This window comes from Podarcis cretensis (genome assembly GCF_951804945.1).
Source record: "Podarcis cretensis genome assembly, chromosome: 2".
Classification (NCBI taxonomy): Eukaryota; Metazoa; Chordata; class Lepidosauria; order Squamata; family Lacertidae; genus Podarcis; species Podarcis cretensis.
Genome location: NC_137171.1, coordinates 32,243,793 through 32,271,630, shown reverse-complemented (window position 1 = coordinate 32,271,630; position 27,838 = coordinate 32,243,793). Strand labels below are relative to the sequence as shown.

Sequence of the window (27,838 nt, the reverse complement as noted above, 5' to 3'; positions counted from 1 at the left end):
TTTAGGGATCTCACATATTAAGCAGCACATAAACATTATTATTATAATTATTAATAATCATAATCATAATAATAATAATTTTAATTTATACCCCGCCCTCCCCAGCCAAGACCGGGCTCAGAGCGGCTTACAAGCAATAATAAAAACAAGTTGAATGATTACAACTTAAAAACAAAATTAAAATACAACATTAAAATATTGAGACATTAAAATATTAAAATGTAGCCTCATCGGAGGAGGAGAAGGAAAGGAAAAAAGAAAGAGAGGGAGGGAGGAAATCAAATTGGCTCCAAGCCAAAGGCCAGGCAGAACAACTCTGTCTTACAGGCCCTGCGGAAAGAAATCAGATCCTGCAGGGCCCTGGTCTCATGAGGCAGAGCGTTCCACCAGGCCGGAGCCAGAGTTGAAAAGGCCCTGGCTCTGTTGAAGCCAATCTAACTTCCTTAGGGCCCGGGACCACTAGGGTGTTGCTATTTATGGACCTTGAGGCTCTCCGTGGGGCATACCGGGAGAGGCGGTCCCGTAGGTACGAGGGTCCTAGGCCGTGAAGGGCTTTAAAGGTAAAAAGCAGCACCTTAAATCTGACCCTGTACTCCACCGGGAGCCAGTGCAGCTTGAAAAGCACTGGGTGAATATGCTCCCATGGCAGAGACCCCGTGAGGAGCCTCGCTGCCGCATTCTGTACCCGCTGGAGTTTCTGGGACAGCTTCAAGGGCAGCCCCGCGTAGAGCGAATTACAGTAGTCAAGCCTGGAGATGACCGTCGCATGGATCACTGTGGCCAAGTCAGGGCGGGAAAGGTAAGGGACCAACTGCTTGATGCGGTGAAGGTGGAAAAATGTCGCCTTGGCTGTTGCTGTAACCTGCGCCTCCATGGAAAGGGAGGCGTCAAGGATTACACCCAAACTCTTAACGGAAGGCAATGGCACTAATTGGGCCCCCGCAAGAGAAGGGAGTTGGTCCCTCATCCCCATGCCATCCCGACCCAGCCATAGGACCTCTGTCTTCGAAGGATTTAGTTTCAATCGGCTCCCACAAAACCATCCAGCCACAGCTTCCAAGCATCTGGTCAGTGTGTTCGGGGCCGAGTCAGTGTGGCCATCCATCAGCAGATAGAGCTGAGTGTCATCAGCAAATTGGTGACAGCCCAGCCCAAAGCTCCGGATAATCTGGGCAAGGGGGCGCATAAAGATGTTAAAAAGCATCGGGGAGAGAATTGCGCCCTGCGGCACTCCGCACACCAAGGAATGGCGTGATGACATTTCCCTCCCTAGTGCCACCCTCTGTCCCCGACCAGAGATAAAAGAGCACAGCCAGTTACGGGCTATGCCCTGTATCCCCATGTCTGCGAGGCGGTGGTCCAGAAGATCATGATCAACCATGTCAAAGGCTGCTGACAAATCTAAAAGGATCAGCAGTCCTGACCCGCCTCGATCCAGTTGTCTACGGAGATCATCTGTTAGGGCAACCAGAGCCATCTCGGTCCCAAAACCAGGACGAAAACCGGACTGAAATGGATCTAAAGCCGATGTTTCCTCCAGAAACCTACCAAGCTGTTCAGCAACCGCTCTCTCAATTACCTTACCCAGATATGGAAGATTTGAAACTGGGCGGTAATTGGATAGATCTAAGGGATCTAATGAAGTTTTCTTTAAGAGTGGACACACTACTGCTTCCTTCAGTTCCCCTGGGAATGTCCCCGTGTCAAGGGACAAATTGATAATTTCAACCAGGGGGGTCCCTAATCAGCCAAGATGGGCACGGATCAAGGAGGCAGGTGTTAATTGTTAATATATTGTTACCGTAATTCTATTCCTTTTGTTTAATAAATTTATCCAGAACAGATTAACTTTCTGTTTGGCTAATGGCAAAAATCACTTAAAAGTTCCCAGCTTCAGAAGGGTCAGGAGGCTCAGCGGTTGTGCTGCTTTGTATGCATAACGTCCACAGCATCTCCAGTTTAAAGGATCAGGTAGCAAATTATTTGGAAGACCTTTCTCTTTCTGAGAGGCTGGAGAGCTGCTGCCAGCCAAATCAAAGAATACCGGACTAGATAAACAAATACCAGTAGTCTGATTAGGTACAAGATACTGTAGCTTCCTATGTCCCCACATGCTACCAGTCAAGGAACAAAGGCAGTGGATTCAGTTATTTGCTGTATTAAATATGTCTATCTCTAAGCAATACCTACTGCTTGCAAGACAATGGCCATGAAATTATTACATGCTATATGATTCATTTGACCCTGCAAGAGCTGCAAATGAAGTCACTTGATGTCTAGACGGCTGGGTGATGAGTATGTGATCATTCAGAGTCCTTTCTGTGACATTTAGGCCCAGGGCTGCACAATTTACAAGAAACAATCTCACGGTCAAGCTCCAGAAATAAACCTGGCAGAGCCTTCCAGAGCAGATCTATTGCATGAAGCTGCTCTTTCAGGAGGAAAACATCCAAATGCTTTTCCTTCATCATCTCTGCTGGAGAAGATTCGGTTACAGTAAATACACAGGCTGTCTTGAGCTGCATAAAGTTAGAACATGAAACCGGCATGAAAGTAACACTCCGATTATAAATGGCACGATCCGAAGAATGAGGCGACATGTTCCATGTGCCCAGGGAAACTTTGGGCCTTGAACAGCAAAACAGACACCTTTCCATAAAAAAAATGAAGGAATGCTGAAGATGCCCACATTTTGGTAAGTGTCATTATTGTACTGTAAGGCTTGCTGTTTTATTACTGCAACAAGAAGAGTGAAAATTCTTTTCCCCAGTATCATGCAGATCCTTACCCAATCTACAATGAAACCACATTTTCTGGCACTGATGTATGACTTCCTGTACATACTCCTAACATATATCCTCTGAGTCTCCGCTAGTGAACTTACAGTAAGGGTTATCTGAGGTCCCTCTCTTAACTGCCCAACAGAGTTTATGCTCTTGTCAATCAAATATCCATCAGCAAAATGTCTAAGTAGGCAGATGGGCTATTAAATCAATCGGTGTTTAACAGCAGTATGGTGGGGGGGGTGTTCTAGAAAAAAGGGTTGGATTTGAACCATCATTCACTATCACAAGAAGCTGAAAAATAAAAATACTAATAAGGGAACAAATGCCTAAGTCCACCATCTGAGTTATTGCTTTAGTAAAGTGGGAGGGAGAAAAAGCAGTTTTCTCAGAAAGAAGCCCCTGGCTTTCTCACATGTACCGCCAGCCTGCCAATTAAATTGTTCATGATATTGCTCCTGAACTGTAGCTGCAAAAACCAGTGCTACATAATGCTTTTATCAGGTTTTGTTTGTATATGCAAGAGTACCAGGTAATTTGCTTGCTATCTGGCATGGATGCACTTTCCAGGGACAGCAAATCTATATCTGAATCTAAATATATATTGGCTCCAGACAGCTTCACTAAAGATAAACAAAAGCACTCAGTACCCATAAGCCATCGGTTCTTGCTGCAGGAGACCTTTATGAAAATCCTTCCCCCTTCCTTTCAAAAACAGATCTGGTATTGGAGGAGATAAGCTATTCTGTCCCCATAGAAACTTGCATCCATCCATGCATACACCTACTCACAGCCAGCTGCTCATTCTTCTCCTGCACCGTTCTGCGTGACAGCAACTCAGGCAGAAACCCAGCTAACAAACTTCCCTGTGTACATAGCATATGAAGAAGACTTGGCATTCAACATCACATCAGTCATTCATCGGTGACAGGGTTCTCTCCATCCCCCATCCTGAGCCCTTTCTCACTTCCAAACTGCAGCCATCTGCCTGCCAAGCGAAATGACTTAACCTCCCAACCTCTTTGCCCACCCCCCAGCCCCACAGATCACTACAAAATCGCTGTGGGCCTCAGCGGATCACTGAAAGATTTTTCTGTCCTTTGTGGTAATGGTGTTGTGCTTTGTTAGGGGCTGCTTTTACTTCCTACTCTGTATTACAATTTAAATTCTGTGGAATTTAAATTGTAATACAATAAAATACAACAAATAAAAGAAGCAACAAAAATGGAATTAATGAATGAATAATGTGGACACGCCATGGACCACCTGAATGAAACCCTTTGGGAACTCCTAACTTAAGGGATTTCCTTCAACTGGATATTTTGCCATCCTATCCTCCATCCCCAGGAGTAATCTTCATCCCTGAAAATCCTCTAGCCAGGATATTTCTGAAGTACGACGCTATCTGACTTCTAGCAATACAGCAAGATGATGATCTCTGACCTGTATTCAACCACTGTGCATTGCTTTCTCTTGCACGCCTCTTCAGGTAAGCCAGCAGCTGGTAGTTGGGTGATTGAGGGATAGTTGGGTCATCTCCTGCTCTCCCCCTTCATCTACACTTCATGCTGTTTAAATCACTGGCTGTGAAAAGAAAGCACTGCCTTAGGGCTGCTTTAATGAATGCTTGGGAACATTTAAGGTAGTGGGATGTGCAACTGCCCTGTGTTTTGCAAGTGCTAACTGCAAAAAGCATGTTACATCATCCATTTTGAAAGAGCTCCAGTGGTTTCTAACTTTTTGCCGGTGTGGAGTCACCTTTCAGGCCATAATGGCCTGGACCCAGGATACATTAGGTATCACCTCATATATGCATACACACACACACACACACACACACGTGCTTAGGGTCAGGAATGTATCTGGTACCTTCTATCCTATGGAACTTGCTATCTACTCAGTTTCCTCAAATTCACAACTTTTATGAAAACATTAAAAGCCAGATAATTTCAGAGGGATTTAGGATCAGAGTCGTTCACGACTGGACTTAATTGTCAGGGGTCCCTTTACCTTTACCTATTTGTTCTTTAGTGTTCTGCTTTTTTAATTGTACTGATAGTTGATTGTTCTGTTTTTCAATTTATTTAATTTTACATTAATTTATTGGGTGGGGGGTACCAGCTTTGCTCCTGAAAGTCAGGACATTTAGAGCTGGGCCTCCCCTAATTACCAGAGAGGGAGAGAGAACGAGAGAACGAACACACACACATGTGAGGTGATCCCTTGAGGGTCTGTTTTCAGCCAAAAGGGTACAATAAACATTTGAGAGATGGGGAAGCAGGAATGATCTGCTCACATCTGCTACAGTTGTGGGATTATAAATTTTCATTCCCTGCTCTTCTTTTATCCGTTATATCAGGCATGTCTATCCGGTCGATCGCGATCTACCGGTCGATCACGGGGCGTGCCTGGTCAATCCTTGGTCTATCATGTGTTCCTGAGTGATGCCCCCCCCCATAAAAAAAATAAAAAAGTTCAACACCGTAGGTGATTTCTCCCCCCAAAAATCTCAGCAACTTTGTTGTTTTCTCCCCCAAAATAGCTCAGCAACTTTGCCCCCCCCCAAAAAAAAAGCTCAACAACTTTGGTCATTCCAATAGGTAGATCACTGCCAGTTTTTTTTATAGTGGGAGTAGATCGCAGTCTCTTGGGAATTGGACATCCCTGTGTTATAGCAACCATCTTATCATTCAAAAACGTCCTTATTCCCCATCCTCCTTTGTTTCATCTTCAACTCAACTTCCAGGTTTTACCTTATAAAATGTGAATGTTCCTCCTTTCCTTCAAATCAGCTCATTTTCTCCTTCCTCATCTTCCAGCTCATTTTCTCCTCTGCCTACGAATAAGGTACTGAGGTTGCAATACAGTACCCAATGCTATTGAATTGAATGGGGCTTCTGAGCAGACAGTCTAAGATTGTGCGACAAATGTCCTCTACAGGAATAAGAATTGGTGTAATGTGTAACCAGAAACTCTGGCCTTTACCAGAATTGTCTGCCTATAAATCCCTGCCCATTTCCCCCTTCAAATCACGCAACACTAATTTTCTACTGTGCATATCCTTGCCAAGACAATTATATGAGAGTTCATTAATTTGTGTGAGTTGTCTCTCATTTAACACATTAAATGAAAATGAATTATGAACTCCCATGTGGATTTCAGCAGAACACTGATGCCATTTTCCAATTAAGGCTAAGCCTATTCCTAGGAGAGTTTAATTCAAGAAAACACATTTTTAAAAAGGAATGACACATGGGATTTGCTTTAATCCAGAATGGAAGACATTCTCGTCCATTTTACTTTATTGTTCCCCATACAGATTCTATCATGTCAAGTTGTTCTTTACCAGTGCCAAAAAAGAGACAATTCGCGATAAGCAATGGTGGCTCAAAATCTCACTGTAGAGGGGAACAGCTGTGTCCACTACCTGCCACTACAAGAGCCACTACTTTAATCAACGAAAGCTTCAGGGGTTGTAAAATTCAGAAAAGCCACCCAGGATTTTCCCAAACCTCGGAGGTGGGGAGCATATTTCTGGTGCCTGGAGATATAGAAACATCTTAACACAAGTGAGTGTAACATATGAATGGAAAAGCTGACTTCTGGTTTTTCCTCATTCATCCATTATATTTTGGTGGCCAGAATGTTGCTGCTGCACAGTACAATTAAAAAGCAAAAGGGGGGGGGAATCTATTTAGAGATCTAAGTCCTAATGTATTCCCCAGACTATGCAGCTCCTTCAACAAGTCTGGCTTTTTGTTTTGTTTTGTTGTATTTTGCTTTTGGGTCCAGTACAACTCTTACAACCCATACATGCTTAATTAAAATCCCAGCCATTATAATGGGACATGCTTCCAAGGAAGTGGAATTATTAAGGACAATAAGAAGAGCCCCGCTGGATCCGGCCAATGACCCATATAGCCTAGCACCTTGTTCTCACAATGGCCAACCAGGTGAGCAGCACATTAGTATCACACAAAGAGTGATCCGCAGTCTCTGATAATCAGAGGGGTACCACATCCAGTACTGGAAGCAATACACAAAACCATCATGACTTGTAGCTCCTGGCAGCCTTATCCTATGAGGAAAATCTCTGTGCAGATTGTGCTGAGCAGGGGGCTTTAATTCCACTTTTATTGCACACACATCCCCAGGGTGTTCAGGTACCGCACATGCATTGTTTTTTTCTCCCCGTTGTCTCTGTAAACAGGAGCAGGGACTGCCCCAAGGTCATGCAATGAGCTTTATGGTTGAGCAGAGATTTTAAACCTGCATCTGCCTGACCAATTTCAGCACTCCATCTAATAACGCCACCGCTGACTCTCTTGTACGTACTGCAGAGCTGTGGTGTTATTACGCAATAAAGCACGGCCATTTCAAAGCAAGCAGAGTTATGTAATGTTTGTGCTCTCTGCACAGTGACCAGCACGCTACTGGCACTGAAAGAATCTTCCAATAGAAAGAACAGGAGGGTTCTTTTAAAAGCATATTAATTCTAGTCTACTAGGTAAGAAAGAGTTACAGGTGCTGTACATTGACACTGAATGAGAGGGACTGGATTAATGTTAAAAAAAAAATCCTTCCAGTAGCACCTTAGAGACCAACTACGTTTGTTATTGGTATGAGCTTTCATGTGCATGCACACTTCCAACACGGCTACCTACCTGTAATGTACGAAGCATTAGAGCCTTGGCTAGAAGTTGTTTAATTGGACCTCATTTTTAAAGCAACTAGAATTTTATCTCCTCTATAACATCATATAGGGGACATCAGTGCCCACTTTGCACATGACCTTCAAAATTCCCAAAGGCCAGTCCTGCATGCAGGGCTAGAGTCAGGGCTTGCTTACAGCGAAGCTCTACTAGCAGCTATTGTGAATGTCAGGACTATGTGCCTGTGAAGACATACAGGGATTATATACCCCTGAAATGGTTGCCCTCATCCACTTGCAAATAGGGAGCTGGATTTGGGTCAAAAATGGGATTTCTAGGGTGGCTGGAGCACCTCTCATTTTAGAAAAGAATCACCGCTTTCCTTTAAGGACTTACCACTACACTGTGGTAAGTTCTTAAAGGCAAGCGGTGCTTCACAGTCCCACAGGATAGGAGGTAGACAACTTACCAAAGGCTTCACTGTGCCATTTAAATAACCACGTCTTAAGATACCTTAAACACCAACAAATATAGTGTGGCATAAAATATGTTGCTGTACTGTTATTCTACCTGTATTTTTCTTGATTGTCTGTTTCATACCTAACTTTGTTTTGTTTAGATAAAACCGTTAAAATAAAATTTCGTGGACTAGTACAACTCACTTCATCTGATGCATTAAGTGCTCTCAGTTGCCATACGGATAAACACACACACACACAGGCACGTCGGGAAAACTTACACACCAAAGACCAAGCAGTGCAAGGGGTAAAGTCTGCATTTTTTAATGCAAAGCTGCAAAGGCAGGAGTGCGGCATCTGGTAGCGGGAACCTCTTACGAGGATCACGGTGGATCCAGGAGAGCATCTCAGAGGAGGCGGCGCATCTGAGGGCGGAGGGGGCTCCGCTTGGAACGCGGTTCCAATGGGGCTTTGGCTCCACCCCGGAGCCTCCACGCCCAGACCACGAGGGCTGCCGGCACAGGCTGGCTAGAGCACTTGGGGACGTCTTCCCGCATGCAGACGTGCAGGACGTGACAGAGGGGCAGGCCGGAAGTGCCGGCTGCAATTACCAAGAAATACACGCGCTCACCTCGTGGTTGAGCCGGGGAGAGAGAGAGCGGAGCACTTGCCCTAGTATAGTATTGCATTCCCTACCGGGAAAGCGCGCGTAGCCTCAGCCATCTGTAGAAGGGGGAAAAAAATCAACGCACACATTCTCCCTCGAAGCCGATTTTAAGATCGTTATCTCGATAGCGCAAAACCTGCTTCAGAACCAGCAAACACGCACGCGGATGCAACGCTTGGCAATATCTAATTCGGGTCAAGTTATAATTAACCAAACAAGAACAACTCTGTCCGATCGTCAGCTACCTGCCGTTCCCAACCCCGGAGCCGTTAAGTGGTCACATAATAAGGCTTTTTAGAGGAGAAAAGTCGCGGGGGACGACTCCTCTCCCTCATCATAATCCAAGCACCATTGGCGATCTGCAGATCTGAAGGAAATCAAATTATTCTGTTACCCCCTCTGGCTGTTAAGAAAGTAAGGCGCCAGCCTCTGAAAGTTTAATGGCTTTGCAGCCAAGACGACCCACGCGCCTTTTTTTAATATCTGCTCTAGATGGCGTTTCCAACAAGAACACCGCCGTTATACATTTAAATGCTTTATAACCCTTATGATTCAATCCATTTATATGAAAGGAGGGAGAGAACTGAACTCACTGCTGTTAGGAGCCGAGCTCGATCTCTTAACGGGCTGAAGCAAATTCAGTGAGGACGCTTTTTAAATTCAGCCTCCCGGGCTCTTCAGTTTGGGTAGCGTAACGCGATGGATCAGACTGTCAGAATACAGAACATCCCCGAGCTCCATGGTCCATTCCACAGAATACATAGAAGGCGGCTTCTCAAACTGCCACCGGGCGTCTTATTTTTCAAACGTTGATCTGGCAACCGGGGTTGCCTAAGGTCATCTGCAGCCAACCCTACCTCGCCTTTACTTGTTGCAACTGCACCGACTAAGCGACCAATGACTACTTTTAGAATATAATATTCCTCTTGGCGAGAGCTGCCCATAAGGAGAGCGAGAGAGAGAGCACGTGCACAATAAAAGGCCGGAAACAAGCACATTACTGCCTTGTGAGACGTTTTCACAAGCTTCCCCCCCCCCACCCCTTTATTCCCCCAATTCTCCTTGCCTGCAATCTGAATATAAAACCTACACCTGCTGGAATATACACACCGTTTTTTAAAACAACAACAACAAATGCACGCCCTTTAGATCGCATATTAACATTTACAAGCAGCACTGTCCCTATGTATTAAAAAAAGGATTCTTTCCAATGTTGGTTAAAAACACACAAACGCATATGCAGGCTGTACTCGTGACACCTCTCTCTGGGTTGATCATAGCCATCAGATTGAAGCGCTTGGCAAAGTAGTCGCATGTACTGATGCAGCCAAGTAGCTTCCCCTCAGTCCTCATTCACACCAGCGCATATTTACAAACCAACACGTAAATACAGGGTAACCTTACCAACTGAAAATGGAGGAAAAGCAGGCTCCAGAAGTATGCTTCTGCTCCCCAGCCTGTTGCCTAGAAACAAAAGAAGGAACAAATGGGGATGGGATGTAGCATTCACTTCAGGTTGACTCAGTTGTGAGTTGTTCCCTGAGGGCGTGCTTGACATCCTGCCTCTCACTATACATTGGACCCGTAAATCACATGAAACAGCTCAGGCCTATTGCTTTCTCTTAAATCAAGTGCTCTCCCCATGTAGGTAGGAACAAAAGAAGTTGTGGCTTGAGTATGCAAAGTAGTTTGTTCACCCTTCTCTTTCTTGCCTTTGCAGTACTATATCAGGAAGTAAAACTTGAACGCCCTGTTGCTGTTTTGCATCATTTGGGCCATTTTAATAAAATAAAGCAAATTCTTAATTACTATTCCTATCATAGCAGTATCACCCGTGACTTTAACCTACATTGGCAATAAGATCCATAGCTAGATAACATGACTTCTTTAAAAGAAAAGAATGAAGAGCACAGGGAAGACAACAAAGGAAGTGCTGTAAACCTTTTTCGAAAGAACTTATTGAAAATCTTTCCATATTTCACTTAGACTTGTCAACAGGTTTCAATTATATCCTAGGTGATTATCCATTTTTTGTTCAAGTTTTTGTTCATGCTTATTCTGTGGCAGAATCCCAACAGCCAATTCAATATCACAGACCAACCTCTCTGTTCTTAATTTACTTTGTTGATAAGAAGTTAAAACCAATTTTATACCATTAGCTTATAATATAAATATAATAATCTACACAAAGCAATCACGCTTGAAGTACAATTCTGGTCACCTCACTTGAAAAAGGATATTGTGGAGCTGGAAGATGTTCAGAAAAGGGCAAACAAAACCATCAAGGAGATGGAGCAACTCCTCTATGGAGCTGTTTAGAGAAATCTATATATGAGGAGAAATGATAGCAGTGTGTAAATTATGCATGGTGTTCTGCTGTGCCATCTGGAGTGGGGCAAGCCCCCCCCCCCCCCGAATTTTCAAGGAGGCGATGTGCTTCCATCACATGGCCCCAGCCCCCTCAATTGCAGAGGCAAGGTGGCATAATAATAATAATATTATAATTTATTATTTATACCCCGCCCATCTGGCTGAGTTTTCCCAGCCACGTTTGATGGTGCTGAAAGAGTGGGTAAGGAAAAGTTATCCTGGACCTCTCATAACTCTTGAACAGGGGTCAGCAAACTTTTTCAGCAGGGGGCCAGTCCACTGTCCCTCAGACCTTGTGGGTGGGCCAGACTATATTTTGAAAAGGAAAAGGGGGCGAAATGAACAAATTCCTATGTCCCACAAATAACCCAGAGATGCATTTTAAATAAAAGGACACATTCTACTCCTGTAAAAACACGCTGATTCCCAGACCGTCCGCAGGCTGGATTTAGAAGGCGATTGGGCCGGATCCAGCCCCGGGGCCTTAGTTTGCCTGCCCATGCCTCTTGAACATGTGGTGCTGAATATTGGAAGATTCAAGATAGACCAAAGAAAGCCCTTCTTCACACAATGCACAGTTAAACTATGGAATTTGCTCACACAAGAGGCAGTGATGGTCGCCAGCTTGGAAGGCTTTAAAGATTAGACCAATTCAAAAAGCAGACAAACGAACCATGACGACTATGTTCCAGCTCCCCAGTCAGAGGCAGCATGCCTCCATATGCCAGTGGATGGGAAACTGCAGGTGGGTGGGGTGGGGAGGGAGTGCTGTTCTGATCAGGTTCTGCTTGCAAGTTTTTCATGGGCATCTGCCTGAGCAGGCCACTGTGAGAACAGGATGCTGGGTTAGACTGGCCCGATCCACCAGGCTCATTTTATGTCCGTAAGTATAGAGCTACTCAATAATAAAAACAGAAGAAACAACATTAAGGGAGAAGGCAAATATTAACTTATTTAGGGGCCACATCACTGAGGCTAGTGTAGACTTATTCCAATTGTTTTCTTTTTATAAGATCAGATGTAATCTTCCACAAATGAGCATCGTGGGGATGGGCTTCCTAATCTGCTCCCCACTAGCCTTTTTGTTGTTAAAAAATCCTCTCAAGTTGTTTTATGCCCTGCAGGGGGAATGATACAGGAGGCAAGTTTGGGAAGGTTCTAAGGAACAACAAAAAACCACAACCCTACTCAAATGGAAAAGGGTTATCAAGTACGGGTACTTGTCTCTACAACAACTTAAGAGGTTTGCTAAGAGCAAAATACTACGTGACACCATTCAGGAAGTCAGGCCGCTCTTTGTTTCATATATTAACTTTCAGAACCCAGACACGCCCACAATCACACTCACATATGTCCTTCTGGAGACACTCCCTAGCCTAAACTGCATATTTACCACGTATAAAATAAAACATTAGTTTGTACATTGAAGGTGACTCCTGCATGCAATGAAGTGTTAAAGAATGGCTAGCACAAAGTGGCTATATGTAACACTGATGGTTATATATTTGTGTGTTTCTTTAGGGTTGTTATATTGGGTGTTCTATTTGTGCTTAGTAGGAAAAATCCAATTTGTTCAGGACTGCAGACTTAATTTCCCATGAGAAGTGGTCACTGCATGCTAAACTAAGGAACAGAGTATTTATTTACCGGTACCTTATTTTCAAAAGCTGGAGAATGCCAGAGGCGGGATATCCGTAGTTAATCTTCCAATGAAATAGCCCACGGCCTTCAGCTACAGCCCATCATCACTCAGTAGAGAATGGTGTCCCACTGCCAGTGTTAAAATACAATTCTGACTACCAGTCTAGTCAGCATTTGTTCATGGAATGGAGGAAGATACTATCTTGTCCTTAATCTCAGGTAACAAAAGATGTGGCTTCCTTGCTGCTATATTTCTGCTATGAAACCAAGGTGGAGAACCTGTGGCCTTCTGGATGCGGTTGACTAAAACTCTCCTTGCTTACCTACTGTGGGTTTTAGTAATATTTTGCAGATTTAAATTAATATTGCTTGACTTTATTGGGTTTTTTAAAATTCTTTTGTGAATTACTCCATGTGACACATTGTCTAGTGTTTTCTGAAACTTATGCTTTAAATGCGGTCTCTCTTTTTTAAGAATCACCGCTAGCCAACATGACCAATAGTCAGGGATGAGGGGAGCTGCAGTTCGGCAACATATGGTGGGCCACAGGTGGAGGAAGAGTTTGGATTTGATATCCCGCCTTATCACTACCCGAAGGAGTCTCAAAGCAGCTAACATTCTCCTTTCCCTTCCTCCCCCACAACAAACACTCTGTGAGGTGAGTGAGGCTGAGAGACTTCAAAGAAGTGTGACTAGCCCAAGGTCACCCAGCAGCTGCATGTGGAGGAGCGGAGACCCGAACCCAGTTCCCCAGATTACGAGTCTACCGCTCTTAACCACTACACCACACTGGCTCTCAGGTGAGGTTTCCCACTTCTGAGGTAGACATTTCATCACTTAACTTGGTTATTTTTTTTTGGGGGGGGGTGTCCCGTTGTCAGACTTTTATAGTAATCAAGGTGTCTGGAAATATATGTGTACCATTTTTTTTTTGTTGTTTATGGGATGTCCCAGTTATGGAATAACTCTGCCCTGGGATTGAATAAAACCTGTGGAAGGGTGAATGGATACATAGTTTTCACCTTTTAGTGTACAAAATGCCTTGCAAGTCTTTTCTAATATTGGGTGACATCCAGTGATGTCTGCCAGCTTCTACAACGGAAATCTGCTTGCACAATGGGACTTCTGGTTTCTCTCTGCCAGCTTCCCCCAAAATCTGCTCTGTAGTGTCCCCCAACCCCAGATTATGTAGGTGCAGGGAGGATGAGAGAAAGGAGAAGCTCTGTTGCATAAGTAGATGCCCACTCTTGCTACTCTGGATTCGCAAAAAAGACCATAGCATATGCTAGGATGAAACACAGTAACTCTTCCTCACCATGCTGAGGAGGAATTCAAACTGAGGGTTCACAGGCCCAAGCCCATTATAATAACACTGGTCTTTCTCCTATAACTTGATGCTATCTGCTACTCTGTCTGACATTCACTTGACCACAGCACTGCTAATTTGTGAGCTTCACTTCCTGATTAGCAAAGTCGACTTTCCACTACAACATTTCCACAAGTAATTCTAATTCGAACTGAAAACTGTGTAGAGAGGGAGGAAAGACATTTGGTCCATCTCCCACAGAGGCATTATTTGGCGGCTTTGTATTCTGAGGCCAGAGCCTGGTCCACCTCTGCAGGGACATCACTTCATAGATGTCAAAAGAAACCTTTGTCTCTGCCACTGGTGACCTTTTTTATTTACCAGAGGTTAATCCTCCCCTGCTCCACTTCCATCCTCTTTCAACATCCCCCTTCTCTTGAAGCAAACATGTGGTTCTTCTGCCATCCCCCGCCCTGCAATCTGCCCTTTTGGTCCTGTTTGATAACAGGTTCTATCAACCTACTCCTCAAATCTCCTCAGTTGCTTCCTTCTCTTTCACTTACTATTCACAGCATATCCTCAGGCTTTTACTGAGTGATATTTACACACACACACATATGAAATTTTCTCCGTGCTGAAAAGCAATCCACACACAGAATCTCAATCAAAAAGTTATATTTATGGGGGTGCTAAAAGGGAATGACTTAACAAAATGTCCCAGTGGCTTCCTGGCTTAGCTAAGATTCATGCTAAAGAAGTATGGGTTTCATCAGCAGGTGGGTTAGGGAGGGAGACTGGGAACCCTGTGTACACTGCATTCTGTTCCAAGATGGAGGAAAGGTGGAGTGCAATGTACTAATCAATACAATGCAGAAATAATTTTTGTTAATTTAAATATTGATAATGGAGTATGCCACAAGCAGAAAGAGAAGACAACCAAAGCACTGCGTGGAAAGAGATTGTGGGGGAAGGAATATGTGTAGCTAGATCAATTCAGGTGTTTCAAGCAACAAGTACACTGTCACATGATGCAGAACCTCAGATGCTTCCTGAAGAGTAAGCAATTACCAGGAGGGTAGGGAACTAGAGATTCCTCCATATCTCAACATGAATTAGTTAGACCTTGGAAGGCCAGTTGGTAGACCACCCATTCCAGATCTAGACCTGCAGCACATGAAACTGGAGAGTCATTCCCAGTGTCTGATTCTCCTCTGCCTCCTCCCCAACTCTGAAATTCCTTGTCCTGGAAACTTGCCAAAGCCCAGCTGTAGGAATCATTTTAAGATTGCCCCGCCTTCCAAAAAATTACTTTGTGTGTGATTGATTCACTGCAATTAGAGGGGGAGTTGCAGTTAGCCATAACATTTTTTTAACCTGCCCCAAACCCTTGGAATGAGGTGGGGTGTACATGGAATAAACTGAATTATTAAATAATTAAGCAATGAATCATTAGTTCAGCCTCATCCCAAGGAGATCACTTCTGCAATTAAAAGGTGGGTTTGAAATGTCCCGTGGCACCTTTTGTTTTATCACATTGGTATAGGTAAAGGTAAAGGGACCCCTGACCGTTAGGTCCAGTCACGGATGACTCTGGGGTTGTGGTGCTCATCTTGCTTTACTGGCCGAGGGAGCTGGCGTTTGTCCACAGATAGCTTCCAGGTCATGTGGCCAGCATGACAAAGCCACTTCTGGCGAACCAGAGCAGCGCACGGAAATGCCGTTTACCTACCCGCCTATTTATCTACTTGCACTTTTGACGTGCTTTCCAACTGCTAGGTTGGCAGGAGCAGGGACCGAGCAGCGGGACCTCACCCCGTCATGGGGATTCGAACCACCAACCTTCTGATCGGCAAGCCCTAGGCTCTGTGATTTAGACCACAGCGCCACCCGCGTCCCATCACATTGGTATAGTATAGTGAAATAAATTAATGACATATATTTACAAACTGTATATCCTGATAGTGTCAACAAATGAAATAAATGCACATAAACACATGTTTTGGACCACTAAACCACCTGCAATGTAAAGAATGGGGCTTGTGTGGCAAGGAAGGCAGCTAGGCTCCCTGGGCAGATCATCACTGCCACCACCCCAACACCCATCAAGACTCCTCAGCTCTTAACTTGAGTATGAAATGCAAAGCCCCTTCATGACCACCCAGCCCAAAAGGCTTTTTTATTATTATTAAAGCAATTTAGCACTTCATTCAACTGCTCTCCTTTCTTTCATGAGAAAGAGGAAGAGTAACCAATCATTGCAATGACTAAAAAACATTCCAATTGTTCTTTTTTTAAAAAAAACAAAACACCCCCGTACCATCTGGTATGGGGTGTGTTTTATACTATATGCAGATGATGCTTAACTACCAGGATTGCAAATCTCAAAATTCAGCCTGGAACCGAAAACCAGGCAGTGTCCTCCTTGCTGTCTTCATGCATAATTGCCTGCAGGCTTTTCTGCTCCGGTGGACACATTGGGGGTGGGGGGAGGCTGTTTCCTAGCAGTTGAGTGCACAGATCCATCAGATAGGCCAGAAAGCCATTATTCGCGTTACTAGCTTTGCACTTTTTTCATTGAAAGCATCCAAAAAAAGGAAGCTGCTGTTTGCTACTGTGCGGGAGTCATCGTGACTGTATACATTCAACATACTAAAAACTCATGCCTTCAGCTCTATAGAGTAAGAATTCAGTCTCTTGTGCCCCAAACTGGCAATACAAAGGTCATTTAATACCGCCATTTAATTGCTCCCATCCTACGAATCTCCGTGCCAGATGAGTAAAGGCCCACATGCCCGCGATCACTCTGAGCTTACCGGATTGTGCCACTTACGAAGCTCAAGTTACTCACGTGCACAAATGTTTGCATAGCATTGATCAGAGCTGAAGTCATGGGGAGAACCGAATACTCCCTGGGAGAAGATCTACTGATGGCGGTGTCATTTTACAGCCAGAGTAGAACTGCACTTTAGATGATGCCACAAGCTATGTAAGTCTACCTCTTGAGAATTTCTCCTCCAGAAAAAGCAGCCTGTGTTATATACTGTACGGGGGAATGGAAGTTGGGGAACCACATTAACAGCCCCAAACCCAGCGGGTCCTAGCTACCTACTAGACCCTTCCTCATGCTGTCAAACCACTTTGGTGGTTTGGCAAACTGCTTAGAGAATGTTTTGAGTATTAAAGCAGTATAATAAATAAATGAAAAGCAAGAACACTGCAGTACCAGCTTCATAACTGATTCAGTGTAGCATAAAGGTTAAAATGTTGGACTGGGACCTGGGAGACCAAGGTTCAAATCCCCATTCAGCCATCTGGGTGACCTTGGGGCAGGGAAGGGGGGAATATAAATGTGATAAATAAATAATAAATCTACAGCTTCACATTTTTACTGTCATTTTATTTAGAGTTATTCTCCTTTCTATTATTATTTATTGTTATCATTATAGACAGGAAAGCTTAGTAAATTGTTGATCTATAGTGTTTGTAAAGGGCTCAGAAATACGTTAGTTAACCCAAACACCAAATTTGGCTTCCTACTGGGTCCTGAGATTGCTGTTCCACAACCCCATCATAGTAAATATACACACTTATTTTGAAATATAAATACCTTTCGCTACAGTGGGCTTTCCAAATGAATAATGGAGGATGTAGCCGCAGCACTACCTAATTACAGTACTATCATATGCAGCTAAAAAAATCAATCTGATGCCACCAGTACTTCAAATAGAAAAAGAAAAGAGTATAAACACAGATGTCAGACTTGATATTGCTTAATAGAGAAATGTCGCTGTCGCAATTCAAGACAAGAACCAGTCAAACAGCACAGGCAGATATAAGCAGCTTCGCCTTTATGTTCTTTACAATTTCGTATTTTTTTAAATTAACATACCAAAGCAAAAAAGCAGCAAAATAAGAAAGAAGTACAATCGTGCCCATATCATTTGTTTACAACATCTATGCCCAGGGAGGCGCAGTATTTCAATTCCAAGCAAATGCCCTAGATCCGTCAAAAAACATTGGATTAAATTAGATCAGTAACTGGGCACTGGCTGGAGGAGCCAATCAGGCCCAAGCTGACTACAGAGATGGGCTGAGATTGATTCCTACAGATAAATGAAGTTTAAGGGAATCATTTACCATAGCCGGGACTGTGTGTACAGAGAAAAAGCACCTTGGAATCTTATCCAAGGATCTGGCATGGATACAAGTGCAGGTGAGCGGAGGACCATCTAAACACCAGAACGACACACCAACCAGAACGTCATCTAGAACCAGAACTCCTTTTCAAATGGCACAGTTCAGGTTGGAAACAACAGCACAGAGCAGAGTACCTCTGAGGGACAAAAGCGTCCTCACACAGCCCACCTGGATCATCTGGGAGTGGGGAAATGGGTTTCAGGGTAAGCCTTCCAAGTCTCTTGCTGATTTGAGCCGGATAATCTCTGACCCTAGAGATTAAACGTTACCCATCTTCCCGTTGCCCAGCCTCTCCCCTGATAAACAGGCGCGCGCGAGGTTTGCTCCTTGTTTCCTAGCCCAGTTCCTTCCCTCCCTGTCTGTCATCCCTTCAGGAGCGTTTAAATCCCAGTGACATTTAAGGAAACTGGATCTCGTTGGAGACCCAGCCTCCGCTCCTTATCTCACGCGGTGCGCCCAGAAATCGAGTGCTCCTGTGACCCAGCCGAGCATCGTCACCAACTAGAGATCTATCTCTAGGCCTTGTTCTGGGGTGTTTGCTGATGTTTAGAAAGGCGCAAACGCCTCTCAGCACCTTCTCGGAACCGGAGCCGGACTCCTTGTGATGCCCCTGGCTCCGGTTCCGAGTCGGTCTCGCTGAAAGAGGGAGGGAGATGCGCTCAGCAAGAGAGAGGCGGGTGGATTGATCGCCTGTTTTAAAAGGGCTGTCTAAAAGCCCCGATGAGACTGGCTTTTGCTTGGTCCCGACCCAAGCATCTCTCCTGGGCAGATCTCCCTTGGCCACGGAGCTCCTTGGGTCAAGGATGCGCGGGAGAGAAATGAATGAACTTCTCCAGGAGGAGGAGAAGCCGGAGCCAGACTGCTCAGGGTGGCCAGGACGCCTGGCGCTAGCAGAGGAGCCCTTGGGGATCATGAGGACCAGCCTCTTGGAGCCGCGGTCACCGTGACATGGGCTAGGAGAGGGAGGGGGCGCTGGGAAAGCGCGATCGTGGAGATGCTGTTGCTGGGGAAATGAGGGCAACTGGACAATACGGTGCCCCAAGGGGCTATGTATGCCTGAGCCTTACGGAGGTCTGTCTATGGGATGCGCCCCCGCCGCCGCGCCGACCTCCGGCTTTCACTTCCCCACCCTCCTGTTGCGCGCAGACAGCCGCCTACTTTCCCCCCTGCTCTGCTGGTCCCGCCGAGGCCGGATCAGGAGCACCTTGGGGAGGCAGCCGCGAGAGAAGGGGGAGCGATGGGGCGCGGGGGACCAGCCCTGAGTCATGCACAGCTTCGTCAACACCAAGCCCGCCAGGCGAGAGTCTCTCCGCCCGCTTGGCGCCTCCATCTCCCTCCGCAAGCGCTGGAGAGGGGACCCGGCGCCGCTCCTTCCCAGCCTTAAGCCAGCCCTCGCCTCCGACCCGCCCAGATGCGAGCAGGTGCCGCCGAGCGGCAGACCCCGGCGGGCCAGGAGAGCGCGCAGGTGCCCCCCGAGCGCCACCTGCCAGAGCCCCTTCGGGCGACCTGGGCGGACGGTCCCCTAGCGCGCGCGCTCCGCAGCAGCATCTCCCCGCCGCGCACAGCTCGCTTACCTGGGTATCCCGGACCGCTGGGCTGGGCTGGGCTGGGCTGGGCGGCAGGTTCGGGCGTGGCTCCGTCCCCGGGCGCGGCGGGTTGGGTGGCGCGGCTGCCTGCCGTCCTGGGGCGATGTAGCGCCTGTAGCTGGAGAGTCGCGCAGCCAGCTCGGCGGGAGAGCGCGTCAGAGAGGCCGAGGGAGCCAAGCCGGGGCCAGGCCAGGCGGGTCCTAGCGCCTCCCACGGGCCGCTCTCCGAGGGGGCGGGGGCCGAGCGGCAGCGTGGTCGGTGGGAGCACGTGGGCCGCGACTCCTCCGCCGAGGCGAGACGGGAAAGAGGAGCTGGGAGCAAGAAGGCCTAAGGCTAACATGGAGAAAAAACAGAACTCGGTCTGCCCCCTGGAGCAGGGTGGGAACTCAGGGAGCTGATAGGTGGGCAATGCGATCAGGATCAGAGGAGCGGGGGCCAGGGACCCGGAGAAACTTCACTAATGTGTGACCCTGAAATTCTGGATCCCGCCAAATTTTTGTGCTGCGAATCCCGCATTTTGTGCAAAGGGCCAAAACCCTTTACAAGTACAGTGGTACCTCGGGTTAAGAACTTAATTCGTTCCGGAGGTCCATTCTTAACCTGAAACTGTTCTCAACCTGGAGCACCACTTTAGCTAATGGGGCCTGCTGCTGCCGCCGCGCCACCGGAGCACGATTTCTGTTCTCATCCTGAAGCAAAGTTCTTAACCCGAGGTACTATTTCTGGGTTAGCGGAGTTTGTAACCTGAAGCGTCTGTAACCCGAGGTACCACTGTAAAGGGCCAAAAATCCAACCTCATCTTATTTGACTCCAAACCAGTGCCAAAGCGCTCTGCTGGTTTTGTGCCGTGGCAAACCTCGCTTTCTGTGCCCCCACCCCCAAAACTGAGTAATTGACACTCAGTCAGTGCATATAGACACGGATATGGCAATGCAGAAAGTGGAGAGGTGCATAAACACAGTGTATTACACCAGAACCAGAGGCACCATAGGTCAGGAGGCAGGACAGAACCATAAGCACCAGGTTGGTTCAAAACCACAGCCAGAATGACCTTGACTTACAGAACTGGATTTGAAGATTTAGGGTATAACATTTAGGAAACATCTGAAGGCAGCCCTGTATAGGGAAGCTTTTTAAGGTTTAATGTTTGACTATGTTGTTATATCTCCTGCCAACCTAGCAGTTCGAAAGCACGTCAAAGTGCAAGTAGATAAATAGGTACCGCTCCAGTGGGAAGGTAAATGGCGTTTCTGTGTGCTGCTCTGGTTCGCCAGAAGCGGCTTAGTCATGCTGGCCACATGACCTGGAAGCTGTACGCCGGCTCCCTCAACCAATAAAGCGAGATGAGCACCACAACCCCAGAGTCGGCCACGACTGGACCTAATGGTCAGGGGTCCCTTTACAACCTATGTTATATATGCTGGAAGCCACCCAGATTGTCTGGGGCAGCCCAGTCAGATGGATGGGGTACAAATAAATTATTATTATTATCTTTATCATTATCATCATTATTATTAAGCCAGAAATGGAGCAAGCGAAAAACAGAAGCAGAGAAATCTGGACCTTGGTCGGGCGCAGTGCTAAGGGGAATTCATTGTAACAATGAGAATAGTAGGACCTTCTTGATCTAGGACCAGACACAGCTCAAGCACCGGGGCAGTTTCAGAACCAGAAACTAAAGGGACTCATGCCTAGCTATCTATCACCAGGTTGCCTAAGGTAAGACAGTAAAAGTTCTCAAGTCAGCTTTTGGTCAAGAACTGAGCGGATTTCAGGTTTATCCAGGATGCTACCCAATTAATGTGTGAAGACCCAGAACTGTATGGAATTAGGATTATATACCCAGGACCCAGTATTCAAGGCAGAGAAATTAAAATACTTCTTCATGCACCACATAGTTTAAACTAGAGAATTTGCTCTCCCACAAGAGGCAGTGATGCTGGCCACTAACATGGATGGCTTTAAAAGAGGATTAGCTGAGTTAATGGAGGATAAGGCTGCCAATTACTACTAGCCGTAATAATAGCTATGCTCGGTCTCTATAGTTGGAGGGCAGTAATGCTTCTGAATACCAGTTGCTGGAAACTGCAGGAAGGGAGAGTGTCGTTGTGCTCAGGTCTTGCTTGTGGGTTTCCGACACATCTGGTTGGCCACTGTGAGAAAAAGATGCTGATCCAACAGCAGTTCTTACATTCTTAAGACTCGTGAAAAGCTTTCCCAGCAGTTTTAGACCAACAAATGTGATTTGCAGAGCCAACACATATACAACGTAATTACATTATTTGGCCTTTCCCTCCTACTCTGTAACTCCATAGTGGGCTCCTCTTTCCTTGAATTAAGGAGTTTTTGAACACCACCCACACAGGGAAGGGATATTTCTCCTTACATTTAGCTTCCCTTCAGCTTCTTATTTGTCTGAAATCAAGTACCAATGAACTATCCCTATTCAATTTCACTTGCAAAAGCTTACGGAGTGCAAAATTCACCAGCCTTTAACCAACAACAGTAACTGATCAATATAACCATATATCAAACCAAACCACACATACTGATTGAAAGGGAAATTTGGAAGATTTTAGGACAGGCATTTACATTTTGGCAGCTCTGGCATCGCTGAGCATATCTGCGGACCATCAAGTGCAGTCTCACTTGAAAGACTTGACATACTTTTTCGCAGCAAGAGACAGGGACATGCAGGAGACATTCAAGAGGTTTTTTCCACTGACTGACTAGTGTAATGAGGCATGGAATATTGCCCTGGTGGAGAAATCGATAAATCAAGTGTCTGTTGCCAGAGGACCAAACTGAGACAGGCTAATTTTTTGAAACTTGGTACAGTTTTATTGGATTCATTAATGTTAGCATCTCGGATCAAAGAGCACCACAGACCGAAAGATATGGAGGAACTTGATTTGCCTGATCTTTAGTGTCTTCGGGGGGGGGGGGTGAGCAAGTGCAAGCATGCCCCAGTCTCTATGCAAGGTCAGATACCTGCTTGTACAGTACAGTTCTCTTACTTGCCAGTCACATACATATTTGAATGATTTTAAGCTCATTTGTATGTTAATCACAGTGTTTTGTAGTTACATATAGATTTGCTGTTCATGGCTTGCTTTCCTTCTTCGCCCTTATTGCATGCATGCATTTATCACATGCATATGCCGCCCGGAATTTCACACCTTGAACTAAATTCCAGGCCAGGGCTCTGTCCATTCATCTCTCTGCTAGGCTCCAGTACCATAGGTTCCTCTGCCGGCTTCCAGAACTGCGTCCCTTTGCCCTCTTGTGTCACCCAAGGCTATTTTGGATGGCAGTGCTTGCTTTCCTCTCCTGTCACTGCTTATCTCTTAATAGGGCACTTGTGCACAGCAGTCCAGGATGCCTTTTGCCTCCCTCAGAGCTTTGCTGACATTTCTCTTGGCCAGTCCAGCTAGTTCACATTCTCCCTCCGCTGCTTCTGGCACCCAGCGAACTCCCCTACTTTTAGACCTCACTTTAAAAATTGTGCACCAAAAAACCAAGGGCATCATCACATCTCAGTCAAAATCCCCCTCAACAGACCCCCACCCCCAGGGCTGCATCCACAATCTGCTTTTAAAAATGTCAATTCCATCAGAATTCAATACCGCAGCAGCAGCATCATACATTAAATGGGGGAAAGCGCGACCTGCTTCTGTAGCTCTGTTGAGATATCCGTTCTTAACCATTTCGAGCTCGAATAGGACAAAGAAAAAAATTGGCTCCTTTGTTCCAAGAAACCTTCTGAATGGCTTCCCAGCCCCGTGTGGGTGAAGGAAGTGGCGCTGTGTGGGCCGCTCTAAGGCCTGATAAGAACTTCCCTGGATTTTATGACACTTCTGTCTGAACTGTGATATATATACATATACATACAAGCTTTAGCTCATAGAATTGTAGAGTTGTAGGGGACCCTGAGGATCAACTTGTCCAACCCCTTGCAATGCAGGAATATGCACTTTTTCATTACTGTGTAATTATGTGCTCATTAATGACACATAACTCTCCATAATTCTTTTTTATTATGATGGGTACAAAGGGGATAGGGAGACCATTTCAGCCTAAGGGCCACTCTCTCCTGTGGCCAGATTTCTGGGTTCTGCACATCACTGGTGGGTGGGGCTAGAGGGAAAGTGGGTGGAGCGGGGCACTTGTTGTGCACCCAGGGGCGAGGCTAGGTGCCTGTGGGGGTACCGCCCGTGGTGAGCATCCCAGGGGGGCGACGGCAATGTCACCCCCCTCAGGGATGACCCCCAGTTCAGGCCGCACCCACCACATACCCCTTCCTCTGCCAGTGGGTGGAGCAACAGATACAACTCTTACATTTTTTTTACATAGTACATCACATACAATTTCCAGCTTTGTTAATGTAACAACAGTCTGGTTTCTCTTTTTCTGTTTTCCACCCATGTAGGAACTTCTGTCTTCTTAAGGTTGGACACAGATCTGGGTAACAACTGGATATAATATAACGGATCAACCATTTGTTCATTTCTTCATCCCAGCAGTTCTGGGCTCAACCTGAAACCTGCGTAGCAGCACCTAATGTTATGGTCCGTTCCCTCCTCCCATCTTCTTGATTAAATCCAGATTCCATGGCTTCCACATCCAAGAGCCTTTTTTTCTTGCTGCCCTTCCCCTTGCTTTCTTTACTATCTCCTCTGGTGGAGAGTTTTGAAGAACTCAAAAGCTTGCATAGTATTACATGCCATTTTGGTTGTCTTAATAAAGGCACTGCTCTAATGTAGGCTTTGTAGTTTTTCTTACGGGCCACCATGGCTACTTCTGCTTTCTAATACTGTAAAGTTCCCCACCTTAGGTGTAGATTCATCTAATACAGTGGTACCTCAGGTTAAGTACTTAATTCATTCCTGAGGTCCTTTTTTAACGTGAAACTGTTCTTAACCTGAAGCACCACTTTAGCTAATGGGGCCTCCTGCTGCTGCCGTGCCGCCGGAGCACGATTTCTGTTCTCATCCTGAAGCAAAGTTCTTAACCCGAGGTACTATTTCTGGGTTAGCGGAGTCTGTAACCTGAAGCGTATGTAACCCAAGGTACCACAGTATTAGAATCATAGAATTGTACAGTTGGAAGGGATCCCAAGGGTTATTTAGTCAACCCCCATTGGTTAAAATAATATATGCCACTCTCTTGCCCCAACCAGTTCCTTCTATCAGTCATACTACTTGCATGGAGAGGTGGTTTTGCATAACAGCTCCTACTCAATAGTGTCCCTAACATTCATCCCTGCCCTAACAAAATTCCACCTTCTCTCTCCCCACCCCCAGTAGAGACATGCACAGCAAAGCCATTTTGTGACCTCTTAAATGTTATTTTCTAAGTGAGTGCTCCCCCAATTAACATTACAAGTCTGGCGCAGCTGCCGTTTACTGAGGTTTCTCTGTAACTTCCGCTAGCAACTGTGGGTTCTTCTTTTCCTGTTCCAGAACGCATAGCTGTCTACAATTTCTTTTAAATGATGTGTAAGTCTGTTGCAGCAATACCAACAAAGAGTCTTAAATATGTACACATTTGTTATGGCATAATAAGCTTTCATGAAGCAGAGTGCAGTTCATTAGATGCAGGGAGTGTTATCTTTAACTAACAAGTATATTTACATATCAGGATGGGAAGGGAGAGAGAAATGTAAACCATGGAGTAAACAGTGAGGTCAAACGCCATTAAATACACAAGGTCTGTGACAATTCAATTAACAGCTTTTTATTAAGTGTTAATCCAGAGAATAAGATCATATATGGGTGGGAAAATTGACCCTCCAGATGTTGGCAGACTAAATCTCATCAACCCCAGCCAGCATACTCCATGGTCAAGAAATTATGGGAGCTATTGTCCAGCAACATATGTCGAGCCTGGGGAATCTCCATCCTTCCTCTACACCAGGCATGTCCAAAATCCGTTTTGGGGGTCTAATCCACCGGTTGGTTCAATCCGGCCCCTGTGGCAGTTTATTTCCTGGGGTAAAACCCTTAAAAAAGCTGAACAACTTCAATCGTAAAACAAACTGAACAACTTCAATCCAAAAAAAAGCTCAACAACTTTAATTCTAAAATAAAGCTCAACAAGTTTGGGGTAAAATTGTAAAAAAATGTCAACTTCAATCCTAAAAAAAGGTCAACTTCAATCCTAAAAAAAGGTCAACAACGCATATTCACTTCCATCAAATCTGGCCCTCTTTGAAAAAAGTTTGGGCATCCCTGCTCTACACTAAGAGATAAGAGTCACCAAGAGAAATAAAATACCTATGAACATGATTGATTCCTCTGCCTACACTTCCTACAGTTCAACACAGGGTGAAAGGGAAACCACTAGCTAATAATATACATTTCCTTCATCTGAAGAAAAGTTTTATGGTGTATGATTTTAAAGTTATGTGTTGCTTAAAGAAAAGTGAAGGGAATAGTGTTGTACTGTTAGACTGAAATCCTGTACATATTGACAGACTTACCTGGGAATAAGTTCCATTGAGCCTAATTAGTCTTAGTTCTGAGTAGACATGCTCAGGATCACCCATCAAGATAAAAACAACTGGGGATTCCTGGTTTGAGAAAGTTCTTGATGAAAATTGTTTAGACTTTTCATAACCACTACCACAATGAAGGAAGTTAACAGTTAGGACAATGGATAGGAAAGTACCTTTCCTTTTGGCCCTGGCTGCATGTTGCAAGTATGAAGGATGTGTTTGACTCTGTCAGAGCATAAATTACCTCATGCATGTGAGTCATCATTACTACTCTACAAGTACTCTTTTTTTTTTGGCAGTAAATCTGCTTCGTGCTTATTTCACGTAGTTCTTAAATTGATGGATGGATGGATGATACATTCAGCTTCCTAGCAGGCAATCAGACAAAATGCTGTTTTGGTTCCTCCCTCCAGTTACACGATTGTTTTCATACAAGCAAAGAAATTTCAAGACAACAAGGCTTAAGTTCCTGGAAGAGGAAAGGAAAGCAGTGTTATTAATTAACAAAGGTTCTGCAGCAATAAGTATTACTTAACTGCTATCTAAATAGCCTTCCACTTGTGTAGATATCTAATCCTTAATGAGATGAGAAATGGAGAGATAATCACCACCCGCCTCATACCCATATCAGGCAACCTCATTTTGGCTCAAACCCATGGAGCTGACTTCAATTCCCAGACTCCACACAGTTCAGCAGCCCAAGAGGTGCCAAGGGAGTCATGTCAGAGTCACCTCAGCCCTCGGCTAATTAGTGAGGCTGGCTTGCAGTTCCTAAGTGGGTTGCAGTTATTGATCAAGCAGAACAGCATTAAGAGGTTAGTCTAGGGGGGAAGGAGAAAGCCTTCATCCTAATTTAATTATGCTCCTTATCCTGTACCAATTTTACCAGTTGTGACATGTTGTAATGCCCAATAACCAGCCGGCTACTGGATCAATCTATCTTCCTATCTGGTTATCTGGCTCAGCTGCTGTAGAGAAAGTCACATTTTTAAATCCTTGTTAGTTCTGGTTAAGATTTGTTGTGTTTCAAAGCTATACCCCATTCCTTTCCATTCCACATCACGACTCTGTTTGAATTTATAGTGCAATATTATCTTCTAAAAGGTTATGCCCATGCTATGTTATTGACAGAAACAGAAAGAATACGTGCACTCAGGAAGGCAGATATGGTAGCACAGTGAGAGCACCAGAGATGCAGCACTCCACAGTGCATGGCAATATATTTTTGTTGACTCACTGTTTGAAAGTGACCTACTTAATCTGGTTCTGGCGGGTTGAGTTCAGTCAACTGGACACATGCAAATCAGCTAGAAAGGACTACAGGAAGTCTTCTTCAGTTCTAATATGGCTTGACTGTAACTCTTGTTTATTTCTCTCTTCACGGATTCTCAAACATATTCCTGATAAAAGCATAAATGCATCTCTCTATACCTTTGCAATAAATGCCCATTTACTGTATGATAGAGGCTGGCCTAGATTTACATTGGCTTCATTTTAGCACTGATATTTAGGGATCAGAGCAAAGAGAAATGATCGCATTGAAATAATTGTCTATAATAAATATAGAGACTGTATGCTATTAAATACAATTTGGATTCACTTATGTTCTCATTGGTAGTTAATGCCATTGTAACATCATCATCATCATCATTATTACTATTATTATTATTATTACCTTTAA

At 45.1% G+C, this 27,838-nt stretch overlaps 3 protein-coding genes across 7 annotated transcripts in view; 1 reads left to right on the top strand and 2 right to left on the bottom strand.

The window, feature by feature from the left end:
• MBTD1 (mbt domain containing 1) overlaps nt 1-8,527 on the bottom strand; it is a 125,988-nt gene extending 117,461 nt beyond the window's left edge. The window contains exon 1 of the mRNA XM_079967400.1: nt 8,517-8,527. The gene's annotated coding sequence lies outside the window, so the exon portion shown is untranslated. The remainder of the gene's footprint in view (nt 1-8,516) is intronic.
• SLC16A3 (solute carrier family 16 member 3) overlaps nt 1-19,784 on the bottom strand; it is a 32,417-nt gene extending 12,633 nt beyond the window's left edge. Inside the window, exon 1 of one of the 5 annotated variants that reach the window (XM_079967446.1) lies at nt 19,650-19,784. The gene's annotated coding sequence lies outside the window, so the exon portion shown is untranslated. Of the gene's footprint in view, nt 1-9,153; nt 9,538-9,793; nt 9,914-9,964; nt 10,149-19,649 lie in introns of those variants that run through there. The other 4 variants (XM_079967448.1, XM_079967445.1, XM_079967447.1 and 1 more) reach the window with 4 other exon arrangements.
• Nucleotides 18,152-27,838, top strand: part of CCDC57 (coiled-coil domain containing 57) — a 66,339-nt gene continuing 56,652 nt past the window's right edge. The window contains exon 1 of the mRNA XM_079967375.1: nt 18,152-18,278. Within this exon, the coding sequence (XP_079823501.1) occupies nt 18,167-18,278 (112 nt within the window). The 5' untranslated portion in view covers nt 18,152-18,166. The remainder of the gene's footprint in view (nt 18,279-27,838) is intronic.